This window comes from Sardina pilchardus, chromosome 12, assembly GCF_963854185.1.
Source record: "Sardina pilchardus chromosome 12, fSarPil1.1, whole genome shotgun sequence".
In the NCBI taxonomy this organism is placed as follows: Eukaryota; Metazoa; Chordata; class Actinopteri; order Clupeiformes; family Clupeidae; genus Sardina; species Sardina pilchardus.
The window spans coordinates 27,799,687-27,815,487 of NC_085005.1; the positions used below are offsets into that span (position 1 = coordinate 27,799,687).

At 42.7% G+C, this 15,801-nt stretch overlaps 1 protein-coding gene across 1 annotated transcript; it reads left to right on the forward strand.

Moving 5' to 3' along the window:
- Window positions 1-8,773: 8,773 nt before the first annotated feature.
- Window positions 8,774-15,740, forward strand: clmnb (calmin b). The gene is made up of 10 exons (XM_062550089.1): window positions 8,774-8,987; window positions 9,582-9,643; window positions 10,398-10,493; window positions 10,793-10,876; window positions 11,904-11,996; window positions 12,188-12,408; window positions 12,790-12,983; window positions 13,093-13,175; window positions 13,438-14,567; window positions 14,766-15,740. Exons 1-10 carry the CDS (start codon window positions 8,972-8,974, stop codon window positions 14,917-14,919), a joined length of 2,133 nt encoding a protein of 710 aa, XP_062406073.1. The 5' UTR covers window positions 8,774-8,971; the 3' UTR covers window positions 14,920-15,740.
- The last annotated feature ends 61 nt before the right edge of the window (window positions 15,741-15,801 follow it).

Consider the following 15,801-nt stretch of genomic DNA (forward strand, 5'->3'; position numbering starts at 1 on the left):
CACGCACGCAGGATCCAAGGCAAACCGCAGCAGGAGAAGTGACGAGAAGATTCACGCTGAAGAGGAGACTTTTGAAGAGAAGTTTCACGCAGCTGATTAATCCACCACTTGGAAACGCTATCCGGCTCCGTTGTTCGTCGTCGGTCACGCAGTTCCACACAGGCTTCACTAGTCAAGGTCGCTGGCCGCTAGCTTGTTAGCAAAGTCCATGCAAAAAGCACTAGCCACTTAGTCAGCAACTAAGATAAACTTCTTTCTGTCTTATCGTGTTGAGTAGTCCACTCCAACAAACAGAACTATCACCATTCACGTTTCTAATAAGAGTTCTGGTCGAACACTCACTAAACTGGTGCATTAACTCTTACAAAATGTCTATTCTCAGCAGGCAACTCGTTTCACTCATCTCACTCGTTCGCCGCTCTTCCTCAACTCCCTCATGCTTCATGCGTGGTCTTCACGTTCTCTTCCTCCATCCACTTCCTTGTCCTTTGACCTCAACATACGATTGGCTCATTCACAAACTTTACAAAAATAAAGTAAATTCACAAAACCTTTGTGTAACTCTTTCTTCCTATTATTACAGGCATTTTTAACACATTTGCACATATATTATTACACAAGAAATATATAACATTTTAAATGCAATATTCAGTTAAACATGAACATTACTCAATGCATTTCTCTTATTGAGCAAAATCATAACTTCATTGCTGGTCAATGAATTTTAACCTTTTAACCTATTTATTAAACTATGAAATTATTTATTCAAACCTGTGTATTAACCATGAATGAATTTCAACAGGGTTACACCCTCCCCCTTTTAAATGTCTGTGTGTCCTCACCACACTACACTACAAACTATCAAAGGAGTCCTAAGGGCATAATAACTAATGTTTTAGTGTTTACCTATTTTAATGACTATCCCTCTGTGTACAATAGTCAAAGGCTGGTCTCTGGATTTACCAGGCTCATCATAGGTAAGTCTAATAGTCGGCTTGGCAGTTCTCTTAGGTCTAGGCTCAGATCTGGGCTGCAGTCTATCCTCCTGGACCTCAGATACTTCTTCTTCAGACTCCGATCCAGCTTCACTGGTCTCTTCCGGAGCTACTTCTTGAGCACACTCCTCATCCCCGGGTTCCGGTTCAGAGTTGTGGTCAACATCATTTGTTTCTGAATTATTTTCATGAACAGGTTCAGCTTCAGGGTCATTGTCATGTTCTGTTTCAGGGTCATTATCAGTTTCAGAGTCATTATTTTCTGGTTCAGGGTCATCTTCTAAGTCAACTACTGGCCTGGCAGTATGTAGCACCCTCGGGACAGACTCTCTTCGAGTGACACGCTGAGTGACATAATACTCCATGTCAGAGGACGAATCAGAAAACTCCTGCAACTCTTGAGTCTCTGGTCTAGATTCTCTTTGACTTTTCTTACGAGTGTTTGCTCTGGTCTTTGGTCTGGCAGGTTTATCAGTATCCTGGTCAGTAGATGGCATTCTCACAAGCTGTCCAATAGGTAGAAGGTGGTCCCTATGCATAGTCTTTGTCCCTAGCCTTCCATCCTCCCGTTTGATCTTGAACACAGGTAGGTTTGGCATCTTTCCAACGACAACATACGGATCAGGACTCCACTTACTTTCCAGCTTGTGCTTTCCTCTCAGGCCTAGATTCCGGAGCAGTACTCTGTCGCCGATATCTATGGACTGGAATGCAACTCGACGGTCATACAACCTCTTGTTTCTCTGGTGCCGTTTGTCTGCAGCATCAGAGGCTAACTTGTAGGCTTGTTTCAAGTCTTCCTTCAGCTTGGTGACATAGCGGGTGTGAGACACATCTTCTATGCCATCTGGGGACATTCCAAAGCATAAGTCAACAGGAAGTCTCGCCTCTCTGCCAAACATCAGATGGTAGGGCGAGTACCCTGTGGAATCACACTTTGTACTGTTGTACGCGTGGACCAAATAAGGCACATGCTGGCTCCATGTACGCTTCTTCTCTCGGCCTAACGTACCTAGCATGGAGAGCAGAGTTCTGTTGAACCTTTCTGGCTGCGGGTCTCCTTGCGGATGATACGGCGTTGTTCGCGACTTGCGTATCCCCATCAAGGTCAACAGCTCTCGGATCAAACGGCTCTCGAAATCTCTTCCTTGATCCGAATGGATCCTCGAAGGCAGTCCATAATGTATGAAATATTTCTCAATCAGGACCTTTGCCACAACATGGGCCTTCTGGCTCTTTGTCGGGAAAGCCTGAGCGTATCTCGTGAAATGATCCGTGACCACTAACACGTTGCTTATGCCTTTGGAGTCAGGCTCCATGGAAAGGAAGTCCATGCACACTAAATCCATAGGCCCATGGCTTATGATCTGGTGCAATGGAGCAGATCTCTGAACAGGAGTCTTGTGAGTGACACACTCCCCACAGTTCTTGATGTATTCTTCCACGTGCATTGACATCCTAGGCCAAAAGAATCTACTTCGGAGCAGGTCAACAGTTCGCTCTTGTCCAAGGTGCCCTAGGTCATCATGCATGGCCTGCATAACCATCTCCCGGAACTCCTTTGGCAAGATGAGTTGACTGACCACATCTCCAGATGGTCTCTTGCTGTAACGGTACAGCAATCCATCTTTCATGGACAGCTTTCCAGCTTCTCTCTTCAGTCTGGACATCTCAGGACTCATGTTCACATCCTCTGGCCAGCGCCCATGCTTGACGGCTTGGATGGCTGGTCCAATGGCTTCATCCTCTTCTTGCGCCTTCCTGAGACTCATTTTGGACATGAGTTCCAGTGACTTTAACTCCAGATGGGTTGGAAACGCATACAGGTCAGGAACACAGTGAGAAGACGCTCCAAGCTGAGCAACACAGACTGGTGTGCTGCATGCAGACTCTGGGACGCAGACTCTCTGGCAGATGGTCTTCACTCCAGACTGAGGAATAGTCACCCAGCCATTGTCGTCCTCTTCTGGCATGTTCCTTGACAACAGGTCGGCATCGATGTTCTGTCGGCCTGGACGATACTGGACATCAAACTCATACGTCGACAGGGCAGCAAGCCAGCGATGCCCCACCGCATTGAGCTTGGCTGTGGACAGCACGTACGTAAGCGGGTTATTATCAGTACGTACGGTGAATCTTGCCCCATACAGGTAATCGTGGAATTTGTCGACTATGGCCCACTTGAGTGACAAGAATTCCAGCTGATGTATGGGATAATTTCTCTCTGCAGAGCTGATCTTTCTGCTCGCGAAAGCAACTGGTCTCAAGCCTTCAGGGTGTTCTTGGTAAAGAACAGCACCAAGACCCTTCAAGCTTGCGTCCACATGCAGGATGTATGGCTTTTGTGGATTGGCAAAGGCCAGGACAGGAGCATGTGTCAGACAGTGAATTACGTGATGAAACGCATCTGTGCAGGATTTGTCCCATCTTTCTCCGAAAGGCTCGGATTCTTTCAAGTAGACTTTGTTCACATCTTGGACATACTTCTTTCTCTTCTGAGTTGGAGCGTATCCCTTTGTGAGTTCAGTCAATGGTCTAACAATTGCAGAATAGTTCTGAATGAATCGACGGTAATAACCGCAAAATCCTAGGAAAGATTGTAATGTCTTCAGGTTCGTTGGCATTGGCCATGTAGTGACGGCCTCAATCTTGTTAGGATCTGGGGCGACACCATCTGCAGACACGATGTGCCCCAGGTACTTCACTCTCGGCAGACAGATCTGGCACTTGTCCACTGAGAGTTTCAGCCCAACTTCACCGAGACGATCTAGGACCTTGAGCAGTCTCTCTTCGTGTTCCTCGAGAGTTCTTCCAAACACTATCACATCATCAAGGTACACTAGCACTTGTAAGAGGTTCATGTCACCAACAGCCTTTTCCATTAACCTCTGAAAGGTTGCTGGTGCCCCAGTAATGCCTTGAGGCATTCGCTCGAACTGGAAAAATCCTAATGGGCAAATAAATGCCGTTTTCTCTTTGTCCTCTTCGGACATAGCTATCTGGTAATAGCCCGAACGCAAATCCAGTACAGAGAACCACTGACTCCCTGTCAAGGCATTCAGCGCATCCTCAATGCATGGTGTGGTATACTGGTCTGGTATGGTTCGGCTATTCAACAGTCTGTAATCTATGCACATCCTAATAGCTCCAGTCTTCTTTCTGACTATAACTATTGGCGATGCATAGGGGCTTCGCGACTCTGTGATGATCCCTGCCTGCAGCAGTTCTTGTAAATGCTTTCTAACGTCTTCGATATCCGCAGGGGCCAGCCGGCGTGATCGTTGACGGAAAGGCCGGGAATCAGAAAGTCGGATTCTGTGTTCTACTCCTTTTGCTAATCCCACGTCCCACTCGTGCATTGAGAAGACATGAGACTTCTGAGCCAATTTCTTACATAGTCTGTTCTTCCATTGTTCTGAAATAGGAGAGTCTCCAAAGTTGATCACGCTCTCATCAAAGTCGGAGGACGCAGTCTCCTTAGGAGGAATCGTCGCAACTGAATCAATGTGATACACACATCCAATCACTGTTCCCACCGGTATGGAAGTTTCTCTTGAAGATTCATTCTTCAGTAATATTCTCAAGCTGTTGACATCCAATGCCCCACTGGGCACAACCATGGGATGAAAAATCACATCAGCAGGTAAGGTGGCTGCTGGTGATGAGTCAATCATTAGGATTTCTTGAGCAACAGGCTTCTTCAGCTCAACTTTGCACACAACCTGAGCGTCACCATCTGGGGGTAAGACCAAAGGGCCTGGACCCATCCATCTAACATGGCCAGCCTCATCATCATGGACTGGGACAGCAACACCCTTGAATGCAGGTTGGTCCTCCTTGACACAAACACGAAGGCCTAGTGTTCGGGTGACATCAATGCCACTGTCTTTGCATTGATTCACCAAACGTCTAACATGGCTCGCATTGGTGCCCACAATGACAGATGTCTTATCTTCAGTCCTGGGGTTAGGACATATGAGAGCTAGGACAGTTACAGTCTGACTGGTTCCTAACACCTCAGCTGGATACTCTACATCAACTACCACGTAGCCACGATAAGGGTAGCTAGCTCCAGACTCACTTAAACCCCACAAGGACAAACCAGATACAGGCTGAATGGGGATATCAGACAAGTATTTCTGGTACCAGTGTTCAAAAATGATCGTCACCTGAGAACCACTATCTAATAAAGCAGTGCAAGGTTGTCCATTAACTTTCAGTGGCACCAGGCTAGGCGGCCCAACTAACCCATCAGGAATATGCTCACTCTCAGACATATCAGCGTCACTTTTCTTAACAGAACAGTTAACTGTATCAGCGGCAGCATCACTTGATGGCTGGTTGTTCTTGGACAGCTTCAGAGCCTGGATAAGTCTCTTGATAACCTTAGCCTGGTTGTCTGTGTTTTGGCACTTCTTCGCAAAATGTCCACTCTCACCACATCGATAACAGAAGTATTCCTCCGATACTTTGAATGGCCGTTGTGGGGAGCTGGCTGGTTTCGAGGTGTTCACAGCTGAAACAGCAGCTTGAGGTTCAGCTACTTTGTTTGTGACTTTCTGTTGCAAGCGCTTCATTTGTTTTTTCAAAGCTGCTATGTCGCTGTCCGAACTACACTCACTGTAGACTACATTAGGGGGAATGTTCTCACTGCTAGCTGTTGTGTCTTGTACTGGCTTAGACGCGACAGCAGCAACCAAGGCCTTAAGTTCTTTGATCTCAGACTTCAAGTTCTGAATTTCAGTCTGTTTCACATCAGCACTCTGCCTTACATTTCCACTTTGCACAACAGGAACAAGCCTATTTCGTGAGGCCTCATATTCCTCTTCTGTGCGTATCTCCTTCAACAGCTGGAGAAAGGTCGGGGGCTTTGCTTTCCTCTCTCTCAGACGAAGGTTAACTAACATCAGATCAGAGGCTATCGCACCACGCAACAACTGTTCAAGTCTCGCTTTATCTGCACACCCAAAGGGAAGACCATCTCTCTGCACAACCCTATTCAACGACTGTTCTAGACGTCTAAGGAAGTCAGACAGCTTCTCACCTGACTGTTGCTGCAGTAAACGAAACGCGAAATACAACTCTTCTCCTGACTCTGCTGTCCCAAAAGCATGCTCCAGCGCCTCTAAGCAATCTTCAGGGCTTACATCAGGATCACTAGCTCGTGCTGACTTTACAATGTCAAGTGCAGGACCTCTAAGACTTTCCATCAGTCTCCGTCTCTTCTCTTTGTGAGAGCAGTCACACTCTTCCACCATGAGCCGTGCTTGACCTAACCAGTGGTCGAACTGCTCTTCTCCAGCTGGGGTGGGCAACAACCCAGAAAAAGTCCGAAGGCGGCGATAGCTTCCATGCTCGCTGGCGGACTTCGTCGTCTTGTTAAGCAAATCACTCACAACTCGCAGAATGGCCTCTGTTGACTTAGCAGCAGCAGCATCTTCCGGGAACAATGTGTGAAGGTCTTCAACGCGCTTACCTGGAGCTTGTGGCGATCCGGACGTCTGAAATTGTGTACTGGCTCGTGTAGCTTCATCTGCTATGATAACTGGCCACGGCCCTCCACCATTAATAGGAAACATTTCAAAGGGAACCATTTCACCTTTTACTACTTCCCTACATTCACACAAGACCAAGTATCGGTTATGTTTACTGTTGAAAGTCCGGCCTCTGACTCGCACACGTCCCAGACACTTCACTGTTTGCATTGCCTCTTCAATTGCACTGATGTCTAAATCTTCTTGAATGAGCACCATGACTGCATGAGCCTCATCTAATGCCTCGCCACGGCACCATCCTTTTAATTCTGAAACTAGCTCTGTTCTACGATCCATATTAGCGAATCAGTTAACGCTAAACCAAAGCTTCAAAACACTGATTTTTAAATGGCAAGCTATACAAAAAACAACAAGAAACCCACACTAATCCACACTAGGATCTCAGCAGTGCCTCCATTTTATGTAGCGCCTCTCTAGCGTGTTGGCTATAGTGAGAGGTGGCTAACCTGAGTTCTTTAAACTCTATTCCAAACAATTAAACAAGCGGGGTTTCACTAATAAACTAATCAGTATTAAACTTGTGTGTGTGTCTAATTAATACCTTGTATGAAATACTCTTTCCTTTGAAATCACTTTTTAAGCATTAACATGTACACTTTAACATGAAATGAAATGTCTCTGAATTACTTTTATCCTTTTAACACACTTACTTTTAAGCAATGAATACTCGTTTTCTTAATCAACTTATTATATCAAAATAGTCAGTAAACACAACTGTTTTTATCAAAAATATGAAATGTTTACTTAGAAAAAGTAAGCAACTTCAACCAAATACTCTTGGCAATATCACTTTTCAAATCACAAATGCATTCACATTCATATTCAAACACAAGGGCCCAAGAAAATAAAATAGCCGGCAAAACCCTAAACTATTTTCAAATACCCTTTGAATGTTCACTCGATGCAGGCCTGAATGCAGCTCGAGTGCGTTGTAGCCTTAAACAAAATGGCTGCTTCACCACGCAGGCGAAAACAAAATAGCTGCTAATGGTACCTTTTCTCAGTGTGTCTGTAGCTCACGCACGCAGGATCCAAGGCAAACCGCAGCAGGAGAAGTGACGAGAAGATTCACGCTGAAGAGGAGACTTTTGAAGAGAAGTTTCACGCAGCTGATTAATCCACCACTTGGAAACGCTATCCGGCTCCGTTGTTCGTCGTCGGTCACGCAGTTCCACACAGGCTTCACTAGTCAAGGTCGCTGGCCGCTAGCTTGTTAGCAAAGTCCATGCAAAAAGCACTAGCCACTTAGTCAGCAACTAAGATAAACTTCTTTCTGTCTTATCGTGTTGAGTAGTCCACTCCAACAAACAGAACTATCACCATTCACGTTTCTAATAAGAGTTCTGGTCGAACACTCACTAAACTGGTGCATTAACTCTTACAAAATGTCTATTCTCAGCAGGCAACTCGTTTCACTCATCTCACTCGTTCGCCGCTCTTCCTCAACTCCCTCATGCTTCATGCGTGGTCTTCACGTTCTCTTCCTCCATCCACTTCCTTGTCCTTTGACCTCAACATACGATTGGCTCATTCACAAACTTTACAAAAATAAAGTAAATTCACAAAACCTTTGTGTAACTCTTTCTTCCTATTATTACAGGCATTTTTAACACATTTGCACATATATTATTACACAAGAAATATATAACATTTTAAATGCAATATTCAGTTAAACATGAACATTACTCAATGCATTTCTCTTATTGAGCAAAATCATAACTTCATTGCTGGTCAATGAATTTTAACCTTTTAACCTATTTATTAAACTATGAAATTATTTATTCAAACCTGTGTATTAACCATGAATGAATTTCAACAGGGTTACACCTGCATTAGAAATATATTACATAATAGAAATGATGACATATCGACAATACGTATGTGCTTTACACTCTCAATTTCGCAAAATGTATACACGTACATTTCTCAAAGCACCCACATTATGGTAATGTAAGCCTACAGTATATGTTCCAAATCCACATCTGTCCTAATATTCTCTATAATGTCAACATTTCAAAGCAAACTATTAGTGATGCACCACCCAAGGATGGCCTTTTCAGGGCTAATAAATGTTTTCCCCCAGGCTGTGGCTTCAGTGATGCACACTCATGTAGAAGCTTTGCACAAGGGAGTAACCAATGGCATGCAGGTAGGAGTGTGTCTGACTTGTAGAGGCGTCACACCTTGACAGATCTGACTCGGTTCATGTCAGGAAGAGGAAGACAAGTGGCTGCCACAACACCCAGTGCTGTTTTTAGTTTTCAGTGCTGATGTCTGAAAAATCAAGCTTTCATGGAGACAGTTCTGTTGGTCCAATGCAGTGAAGTTATTCTGACCGATTTCCAAATGGACTGAAGGAAAACCAAGAAAGTATATACTTGACAGGAGGACACAAGCTGTTCTGGACACAGTGGCCAAGACATGCAAAATCGTCAAGGTACAGCAACATTTCCTTATGATTGTTTATGATAAAAGACAAACATACTCATAGAAGAATGTGGTGAAAACAGTTGTGTAAAAGGTACTAATGCACTTCAGGGAGAAATAGAACAGAATTCAGTGTTTTTAAATTCACTCCTATGGAGAGTTCTTCACCCCTGTCTAAACAAGTTATGTTTCAAGTGAATTTGGCAGACATTGCCTTTGGCATGTTGACATTTGGCTGTTCACTTAATACCATGGGTGTCTGTCTGTCGTACACTATAAGCACCATGCAAGTTATAGTTAAAATAGCAATACCATTAACGCTATACAAAATGTGTTAAGAAAGTGCTGAAATAGTTAAGCCCAACATAACTTAAGACTGAGTCATACTTCCTTTTCATGCACCTTTTTTTATAAAAAAAATAATGCATTGCTCAATACGAGACCAATAATCCTACTTGTCCTTGCCTGTTCCCGCATTCTAACACCACGCACACCACATACTCCTCAGAAATGGAATGAAATCCAGTCTGTGATGAGTATATTTTTTACTGAGTGCTCTCCTTGCTTGAATTTTGAAATAATATGAATTCATCTTTTCTTGCAGAGGAAAAGGAGGCCATTCAGAAGCGAACTTTCACCCGATGGATTAACATTCATTTGAAAAGGGTAAGACTGCCTTTAAAAAAGAAGATACCACTTCATCCTTTCACCAGATTCACCATGTTCAGACCACAAATGCTTGAAGGATAAAAGTAGAATAAATCATAACTCCTCACTCAGGCCCATGCCAGAGTGATATGTAATAGACATGGTTATTCAAGTCTGTTATACTTATGCCATCTGATTCAACCATCAGGGTGTGTTGCGGTCGGATAAGCTTAAAACCTCATTGTCAATATCATACAGTATTTTAACTTATTTGCATTCAACAGTTAGCCAAGTTTGTATTATAAACATCTAATTGGAATTGCTGCTGCTGCTGCATTTGAGAACTTTGTTTTTGCTTTTAAATCAAAGTCTAAACATTGTGTCTAAGCTAAAGCTGATGTGTACTTTTATCATTTTCAATGGGTCAGTACAGTAGGCCTGTGGGGTAGGCCTATACTGTAGGGGTCAGTACAGTAGGCCTGTGGGGTAGGCCTACTGTTTGTTGCAAGACTGTTTGTGTTTTTAATACTAATGTGAATGCAATGTAACATTTTAATACTTGTAATTTTACTACAGGACCCCAGGGAGACTAGCGGCCCTTTGTGGGGAAGCTAATGGGGATCCTAATAAAAAATAAAGAATAAAGAATAAAGAATACTTTAGGGGTCAGTACAGTACAGTAGGCCTGTGAAGTATCTTGTACATCACAGAGGCTACACCAGCACGGCAGCTACTGTACAATCCATCTAAACACTTTACTTGTGTTTGCCAGTGTGAGCCGCCAATGGAGGTCTGTGACCTTTTCTCTGAGGTTCAGGACGGCCGTGTGCTCATGGCTCTTCTGGAGGAGCTGTCTGGCTGCAAAATGGTGAGACACCAACACCCCAACACAACTACTGTTATAAAACCGAAATCAGTGAGTATAGGCTGATGCTACTAAGGTGTCAATAGCCAACAATGCTGTTGGTAACTGTTGGGAATAGTCTGTACCTGGATGTACAGAACATAGCATAGCAGAGACGAGCACCCAGTTGTCCATAGCCAACAATGCTATTTATTTACACATGGGCACATATTTAAAAACAGCATCAGAATCGACTTGAATCCCGCTTGCTGTTTCAAACTGCAGTAATGAATGAATAATTCACCTTGCCTTTTCCCTCGAAGCTCTACAGATTCAGACCCCCCACACACCGCATCTTTAGACTGAACAACATCACCAAGGTTCTTAACTTCCTTGAGGACAGAAATGTGAGTAACAGTGATGGTTCTGATATTGATAGCAGCAGACCTTGTTCAGAGCTTGCTATATGGGAAGAGAATGACAAACTTGTTAAAGACAAGGGCATGCCATAATAAAGGTTTTCATCCTCTTTTCTATTTACTCAACCATACTATCCAAGTTGACATGGACACTTAATCAGATTAGAAACAGAATAACGGCTCAATCGGAATAAGATACTCTCATGTCAACACCTCAACTGGAATAAAAATGCTTGATCCGATCAGAATTTAAATTATAATAATTTAAATTACAAAGAGGTGGTGTAGTCCGTTCCTGTTTTGATTGAACAGAAACATATACAGTTAATCGGATTGCCTGCTGTGTCTTCTCAAGGAAAAAATGTTAAGGGCCCTAACTTTGACAATCAGTGGCAAGAAGCTTAAATACATTTAGGGGTGTGTCCAGACGACATTCAGGTTGGTTTTGTTATCAAATGTCAGGCACATTGTTCAAAGGGGTTGTTCTTCTGTTTCTTAATCAGTCATGGGTGTGTTTTGGGCATTTTGGTGTATTTTGGTAGTCAGCAGCGCATTTGAAGGAATCTGCTTGCATGTGAGACTGTATGGTACAGGGATTCCACTAAACCTTGCTTTTCTAAAAAGTGAAGCGCATGGTGCAGAATCTGCCTCTGACTGGGTGTAAGATAAGAGTAAGCTTTGCACCACGTTTCTGATTGCCAAATCAGAGCCCTAAAGTGCTTGAGAACACCTGAACGCACCCCATGTAAACAGATGGCACTACGTTTTTCAATCATAATAGTTTGATCGGAAGGATAAAAAAAACTGTTCATGTAAATGTGGCTACAGTCATTCTCTTATCCTATAAAAAGAAACTTCTCTTATCCTATAATCGACTATTTGGCCTATTAATTGAAGAGCACCTGATTTTTCCACTTTCAATTTGTCCACACACTTTTTAATAATTCAACATGGCCATGTTTGGTTTATATCGTTCTCATTCAGTTTTGTAACTCTCTCTCTCCACTCTATTCAGGTGAAATGTAAAAGCATTGATGCCTCAGACGTTGCTGATGGTATTCCCTCTGCTGTTCTTGGCCTGATCTGGACCATCATAGTTCTTTTCCATGTAAGTCATTCTGTGTTGCTCGTTATTGTTAAATAATCCACTGATAGTGTATGCTTTAATATCTAGCTTTCATGCTAGACCCCCCCCCCCCCACCCGTTTATCAAACTCAATAAACAGTTGATCACAAAAATAAATAAATAGATAATCCACTGATAGAATTCTCTCATTCAATTATTTGTTTATGTTGCAGATTAAGAAGTCTACAAGGAGCATCAGACACATTGTGTCTGCAAGCAGTGCGAAGTCTATACATGCCAGCAGAGATGCCACATCTATCTGCGCCTCTGCCACGAGTGGTGAATGGGGATCAAACACCTTTCCATCAAAGCGGAGAAATTCATCTCACACATCCAAGTATCGTGGCACAGCCATCAAAACTCTTCTGCGATGGGTCCAAATATGCACATCCAAGTAAGAGGGAAAGTTTGTTTCAGTGCTTATGGGAGGATGTTGTAAGTAGAATTGTGCTTGTGGTGAAAGCGAGAACGTAATTTTGAATGCTTATATTGCCATAGTTGTTGTAGTTAAAAGTTGTTGTTTGTTTAAGCTTTGAGGAGATGCTGTCTAAGCTGTTTGTTATGATGATAGAAAAAGTGCAAATGAGCAAAAACACTAAAACTTAACTTGTAAAAATAATTTCACTATTCAACATCATGAGCCATATGCGAACACTAATGCATTGCCCCACATCACTTTGTTCCATCGCTTTATTTTGAGGGGTAGCTGGAGGCATTTCATCTTTCTTTGGGTCTTTAATGTCTTAATATGTGAACTCCTGTATCTCTCTGGTAGGTATGATGTTGAGGTGCGGGACTTTGGCCGGAGCTGGAGGAGTGGCTTGGCTTTCCTGGCGCTCATCAAGTCCATCAATCCAGCTCTAGTGGACACAAGAGCAGCGCTGACCAAATTACCACAGGACAATGTGGCAGAAGCCTTCCGAGTAGCACACAGTGTCCTGGGTATTCCTCCACTTTTAGACCTTGAAGGTAATGTTATAAAATGTCCCTCATCTATGTGGTTTTATGACATTTTCATGGATGATGCAATTCATTTGATTTTATACTTGATCTAACTTGCTTTTGTTGCTGTCTGTAGATGCAACAATCCGGACACCAGATGAACAATCAATCATAACCTATGTGACCCAGTTCTTGGAGTACAGACAAAATCTTGATAAGGTGTGTTGCATTAATTTCCTTCACATGAATTTGTGATATTTAGTTCATGTGAGGTGTGTCCCTTGCCACCCTAATCTATGTACTTTCTCTTGGGGGATTAGATCTTGAGTCCTCACAGCTCTGGTTTTGTTAATGCATTACATTCTTTTTTATGTAAAGCACTTTGGAATTTAGAAAAACACTCTATAAATAAAGATTATTATTATTATTATTATTATTATTATTATTCCATACAAATGGACTTTTCCTATCTGTTGTACAGGTAAATGGTTCAGAACTGTACATAGGGAGTTGTGACACAAACACCTACTCACCTGATGGCTTGAGCTCCCCTTCTTCAGCCAATGAGAAACATCCAAGTGTTACGGAACCTGCACTATATGCCTCGGAGGAGGGTATTTCTTCTCCTGTCCAGACTGGTTCCTTTGAAGGGCAGAACTCCGAGAACACATTTCCTGTGAAAGGCACAAGGGGGCAGGCTTGCGCTGAATTGTCTGTGGATGTTGAGACGCTGTCCTTGAGCTCGGAGGAGGGAGTGTACATGCTCTCAACTCTGGATTCTGATGAGGAGGAAGCGTTCCAGTACATCCTTGCACTCGATGAAGAGGCCAATGGTCACCCCAGACCAGACTTAGGGTTTCAGCCAGTGATCGAGCCGAACAAACCCCATCCAATGTGCAGAGAAGAGATTGGCTCAAAAAATGAGAACGGGTGCATTTCTGGATTTCAACAGATTGCATTGGCAGAGCCCATTGAAATTGCAATGGGTGAAAATCAGTATGCTTGCAATGATCTTAATGGGTCCATGTCAACACTTCCAGTAGAGGACAAATGTGGTGAAATAGTCCCTTTTGACCTGATCACGGCTGGAGAGAATAGCTCAGGGACTGACAGAGCAGGATGTACAGAAGAAAACCGTCAATCAGCAGCGGAGACATCACATCAGAGAGAGGATCCACCATCTAGGCAAGCACACAGTGAAATAACAGAGAGCTTATGTGCTAAGCTGGAACCACAAGGTCCCAGTGAAAACACGCTTAAGGATCTACAGAACAACGATGTTACCAAAGGCAAACACATAGATGATGAAGATCAACACGTGGAATGGGCAGAATCCAACCAAATGGATAAGTCCACACTTTGTTATGACATTAGAAGAGATGCTGAGCAGTCATCACTAAAACAGGCGGAATGTTTATCACAGGAAGAGGTTGAGGTTGAGGTTGTGAGAGAAAAGGACATTTGTGACATACAGGGTGTGAGTAGCCAACTTCTGGAGAGGGAGCCTAGGACGGACTACAGGATGGAAAGAGTGGAAGATCTGGATGACAGGAACACATGCCACCTTTCGTTCAATGAGGACATCACTGAACTGAGTACAGATTCAACAAGGTATAGAGTTCACTCATTATAGTAAAACTGATACGTTTCATTTTACATGATCAATCTTACCATATATATTCTACAAATAGGCCTAGTACTTTGGGATTATGTTAATGATTGAATCTTGAATTTCCCCTTGGGGATCAATGAAGTATCTATCTATCTATCTATCTATCTATCTATCTAATCAATCTGTTCTCTCTACAGAAAAGGGGTATCGTTATCAGGAACTGTGGAGACCTACTGTGGCGTTGACACAGAAGAGTTGCATCTGCTCAAATGGCTTTGGATTCTCACTTACTGCCTCTTCATCATACCTCAACTGAACATCTGTCAGTATTTAAATGACCTCCTAAAATAAGAATCATCTGTCTCTAAACATCTAAAGCAAAGACCTTTTAGGCATGTCCCTTCATTCATGTGTGTACCATTGTCATACAAAAATGTACTTGCATCAACTTGCATAGTATTTTAAGGAATATATAGTATATAACAGTTTTACAAATGTCATGGCAGTTCAATTGTACTGAATTTTTTTTTTTGTTTCTATCCCCTCACTCATGGTTTTCAATAACCCTTTCTTTGAGTTGTTTGGAGTGTTATTTTGTCTTCATGATGGAATGATAGGCAGAAATAATACTGATTGACCAGTGACTAGACCTTCCAGGCATGCACAAGTGTCTTCATATTACTACAGACATTCACTGCACTCAGGCAATCTCCATTTCACTAATCGTGAGACTATCAGCACAAATTGGCTGGACGGCTGTTGATTTATGTCAGTCACTTTAAGGGGGGGTTAATATTTATGCAATCGCTTACTTTGCATTATATATTTATGAATGAACTAAAATTACTTTTGTAGAAATGTGTTTTCACTTTGACATTAAAGAAGGGATTTTTGTAAATGATTGTAAAAAAGGCCAAATTAAATTAAGAAAGATTCAATTTATTAAACCAATAAAAGGGGAAATGCCCAAGGGGGATGAATACCATATACGAATGTCTGAGGACATTTACATTTTAGCTGTTAGTACTGAATTTGTAATCAAGGCAAGGAGTATTGGGGTTATTGAAATGTGAATAAAGTGCCTTCTGTTTGAAATGGTGTCAATCAGATACTGAAGATAACTGTTCCCTTTCTGTGCATGGTGGCAACATGGTGGACCACGTGGGGATTATTTGTTTGACCATTTCTGCCAGGTTATTGACACAGGATCAATGCCTTTGAACAAGCAGGAAA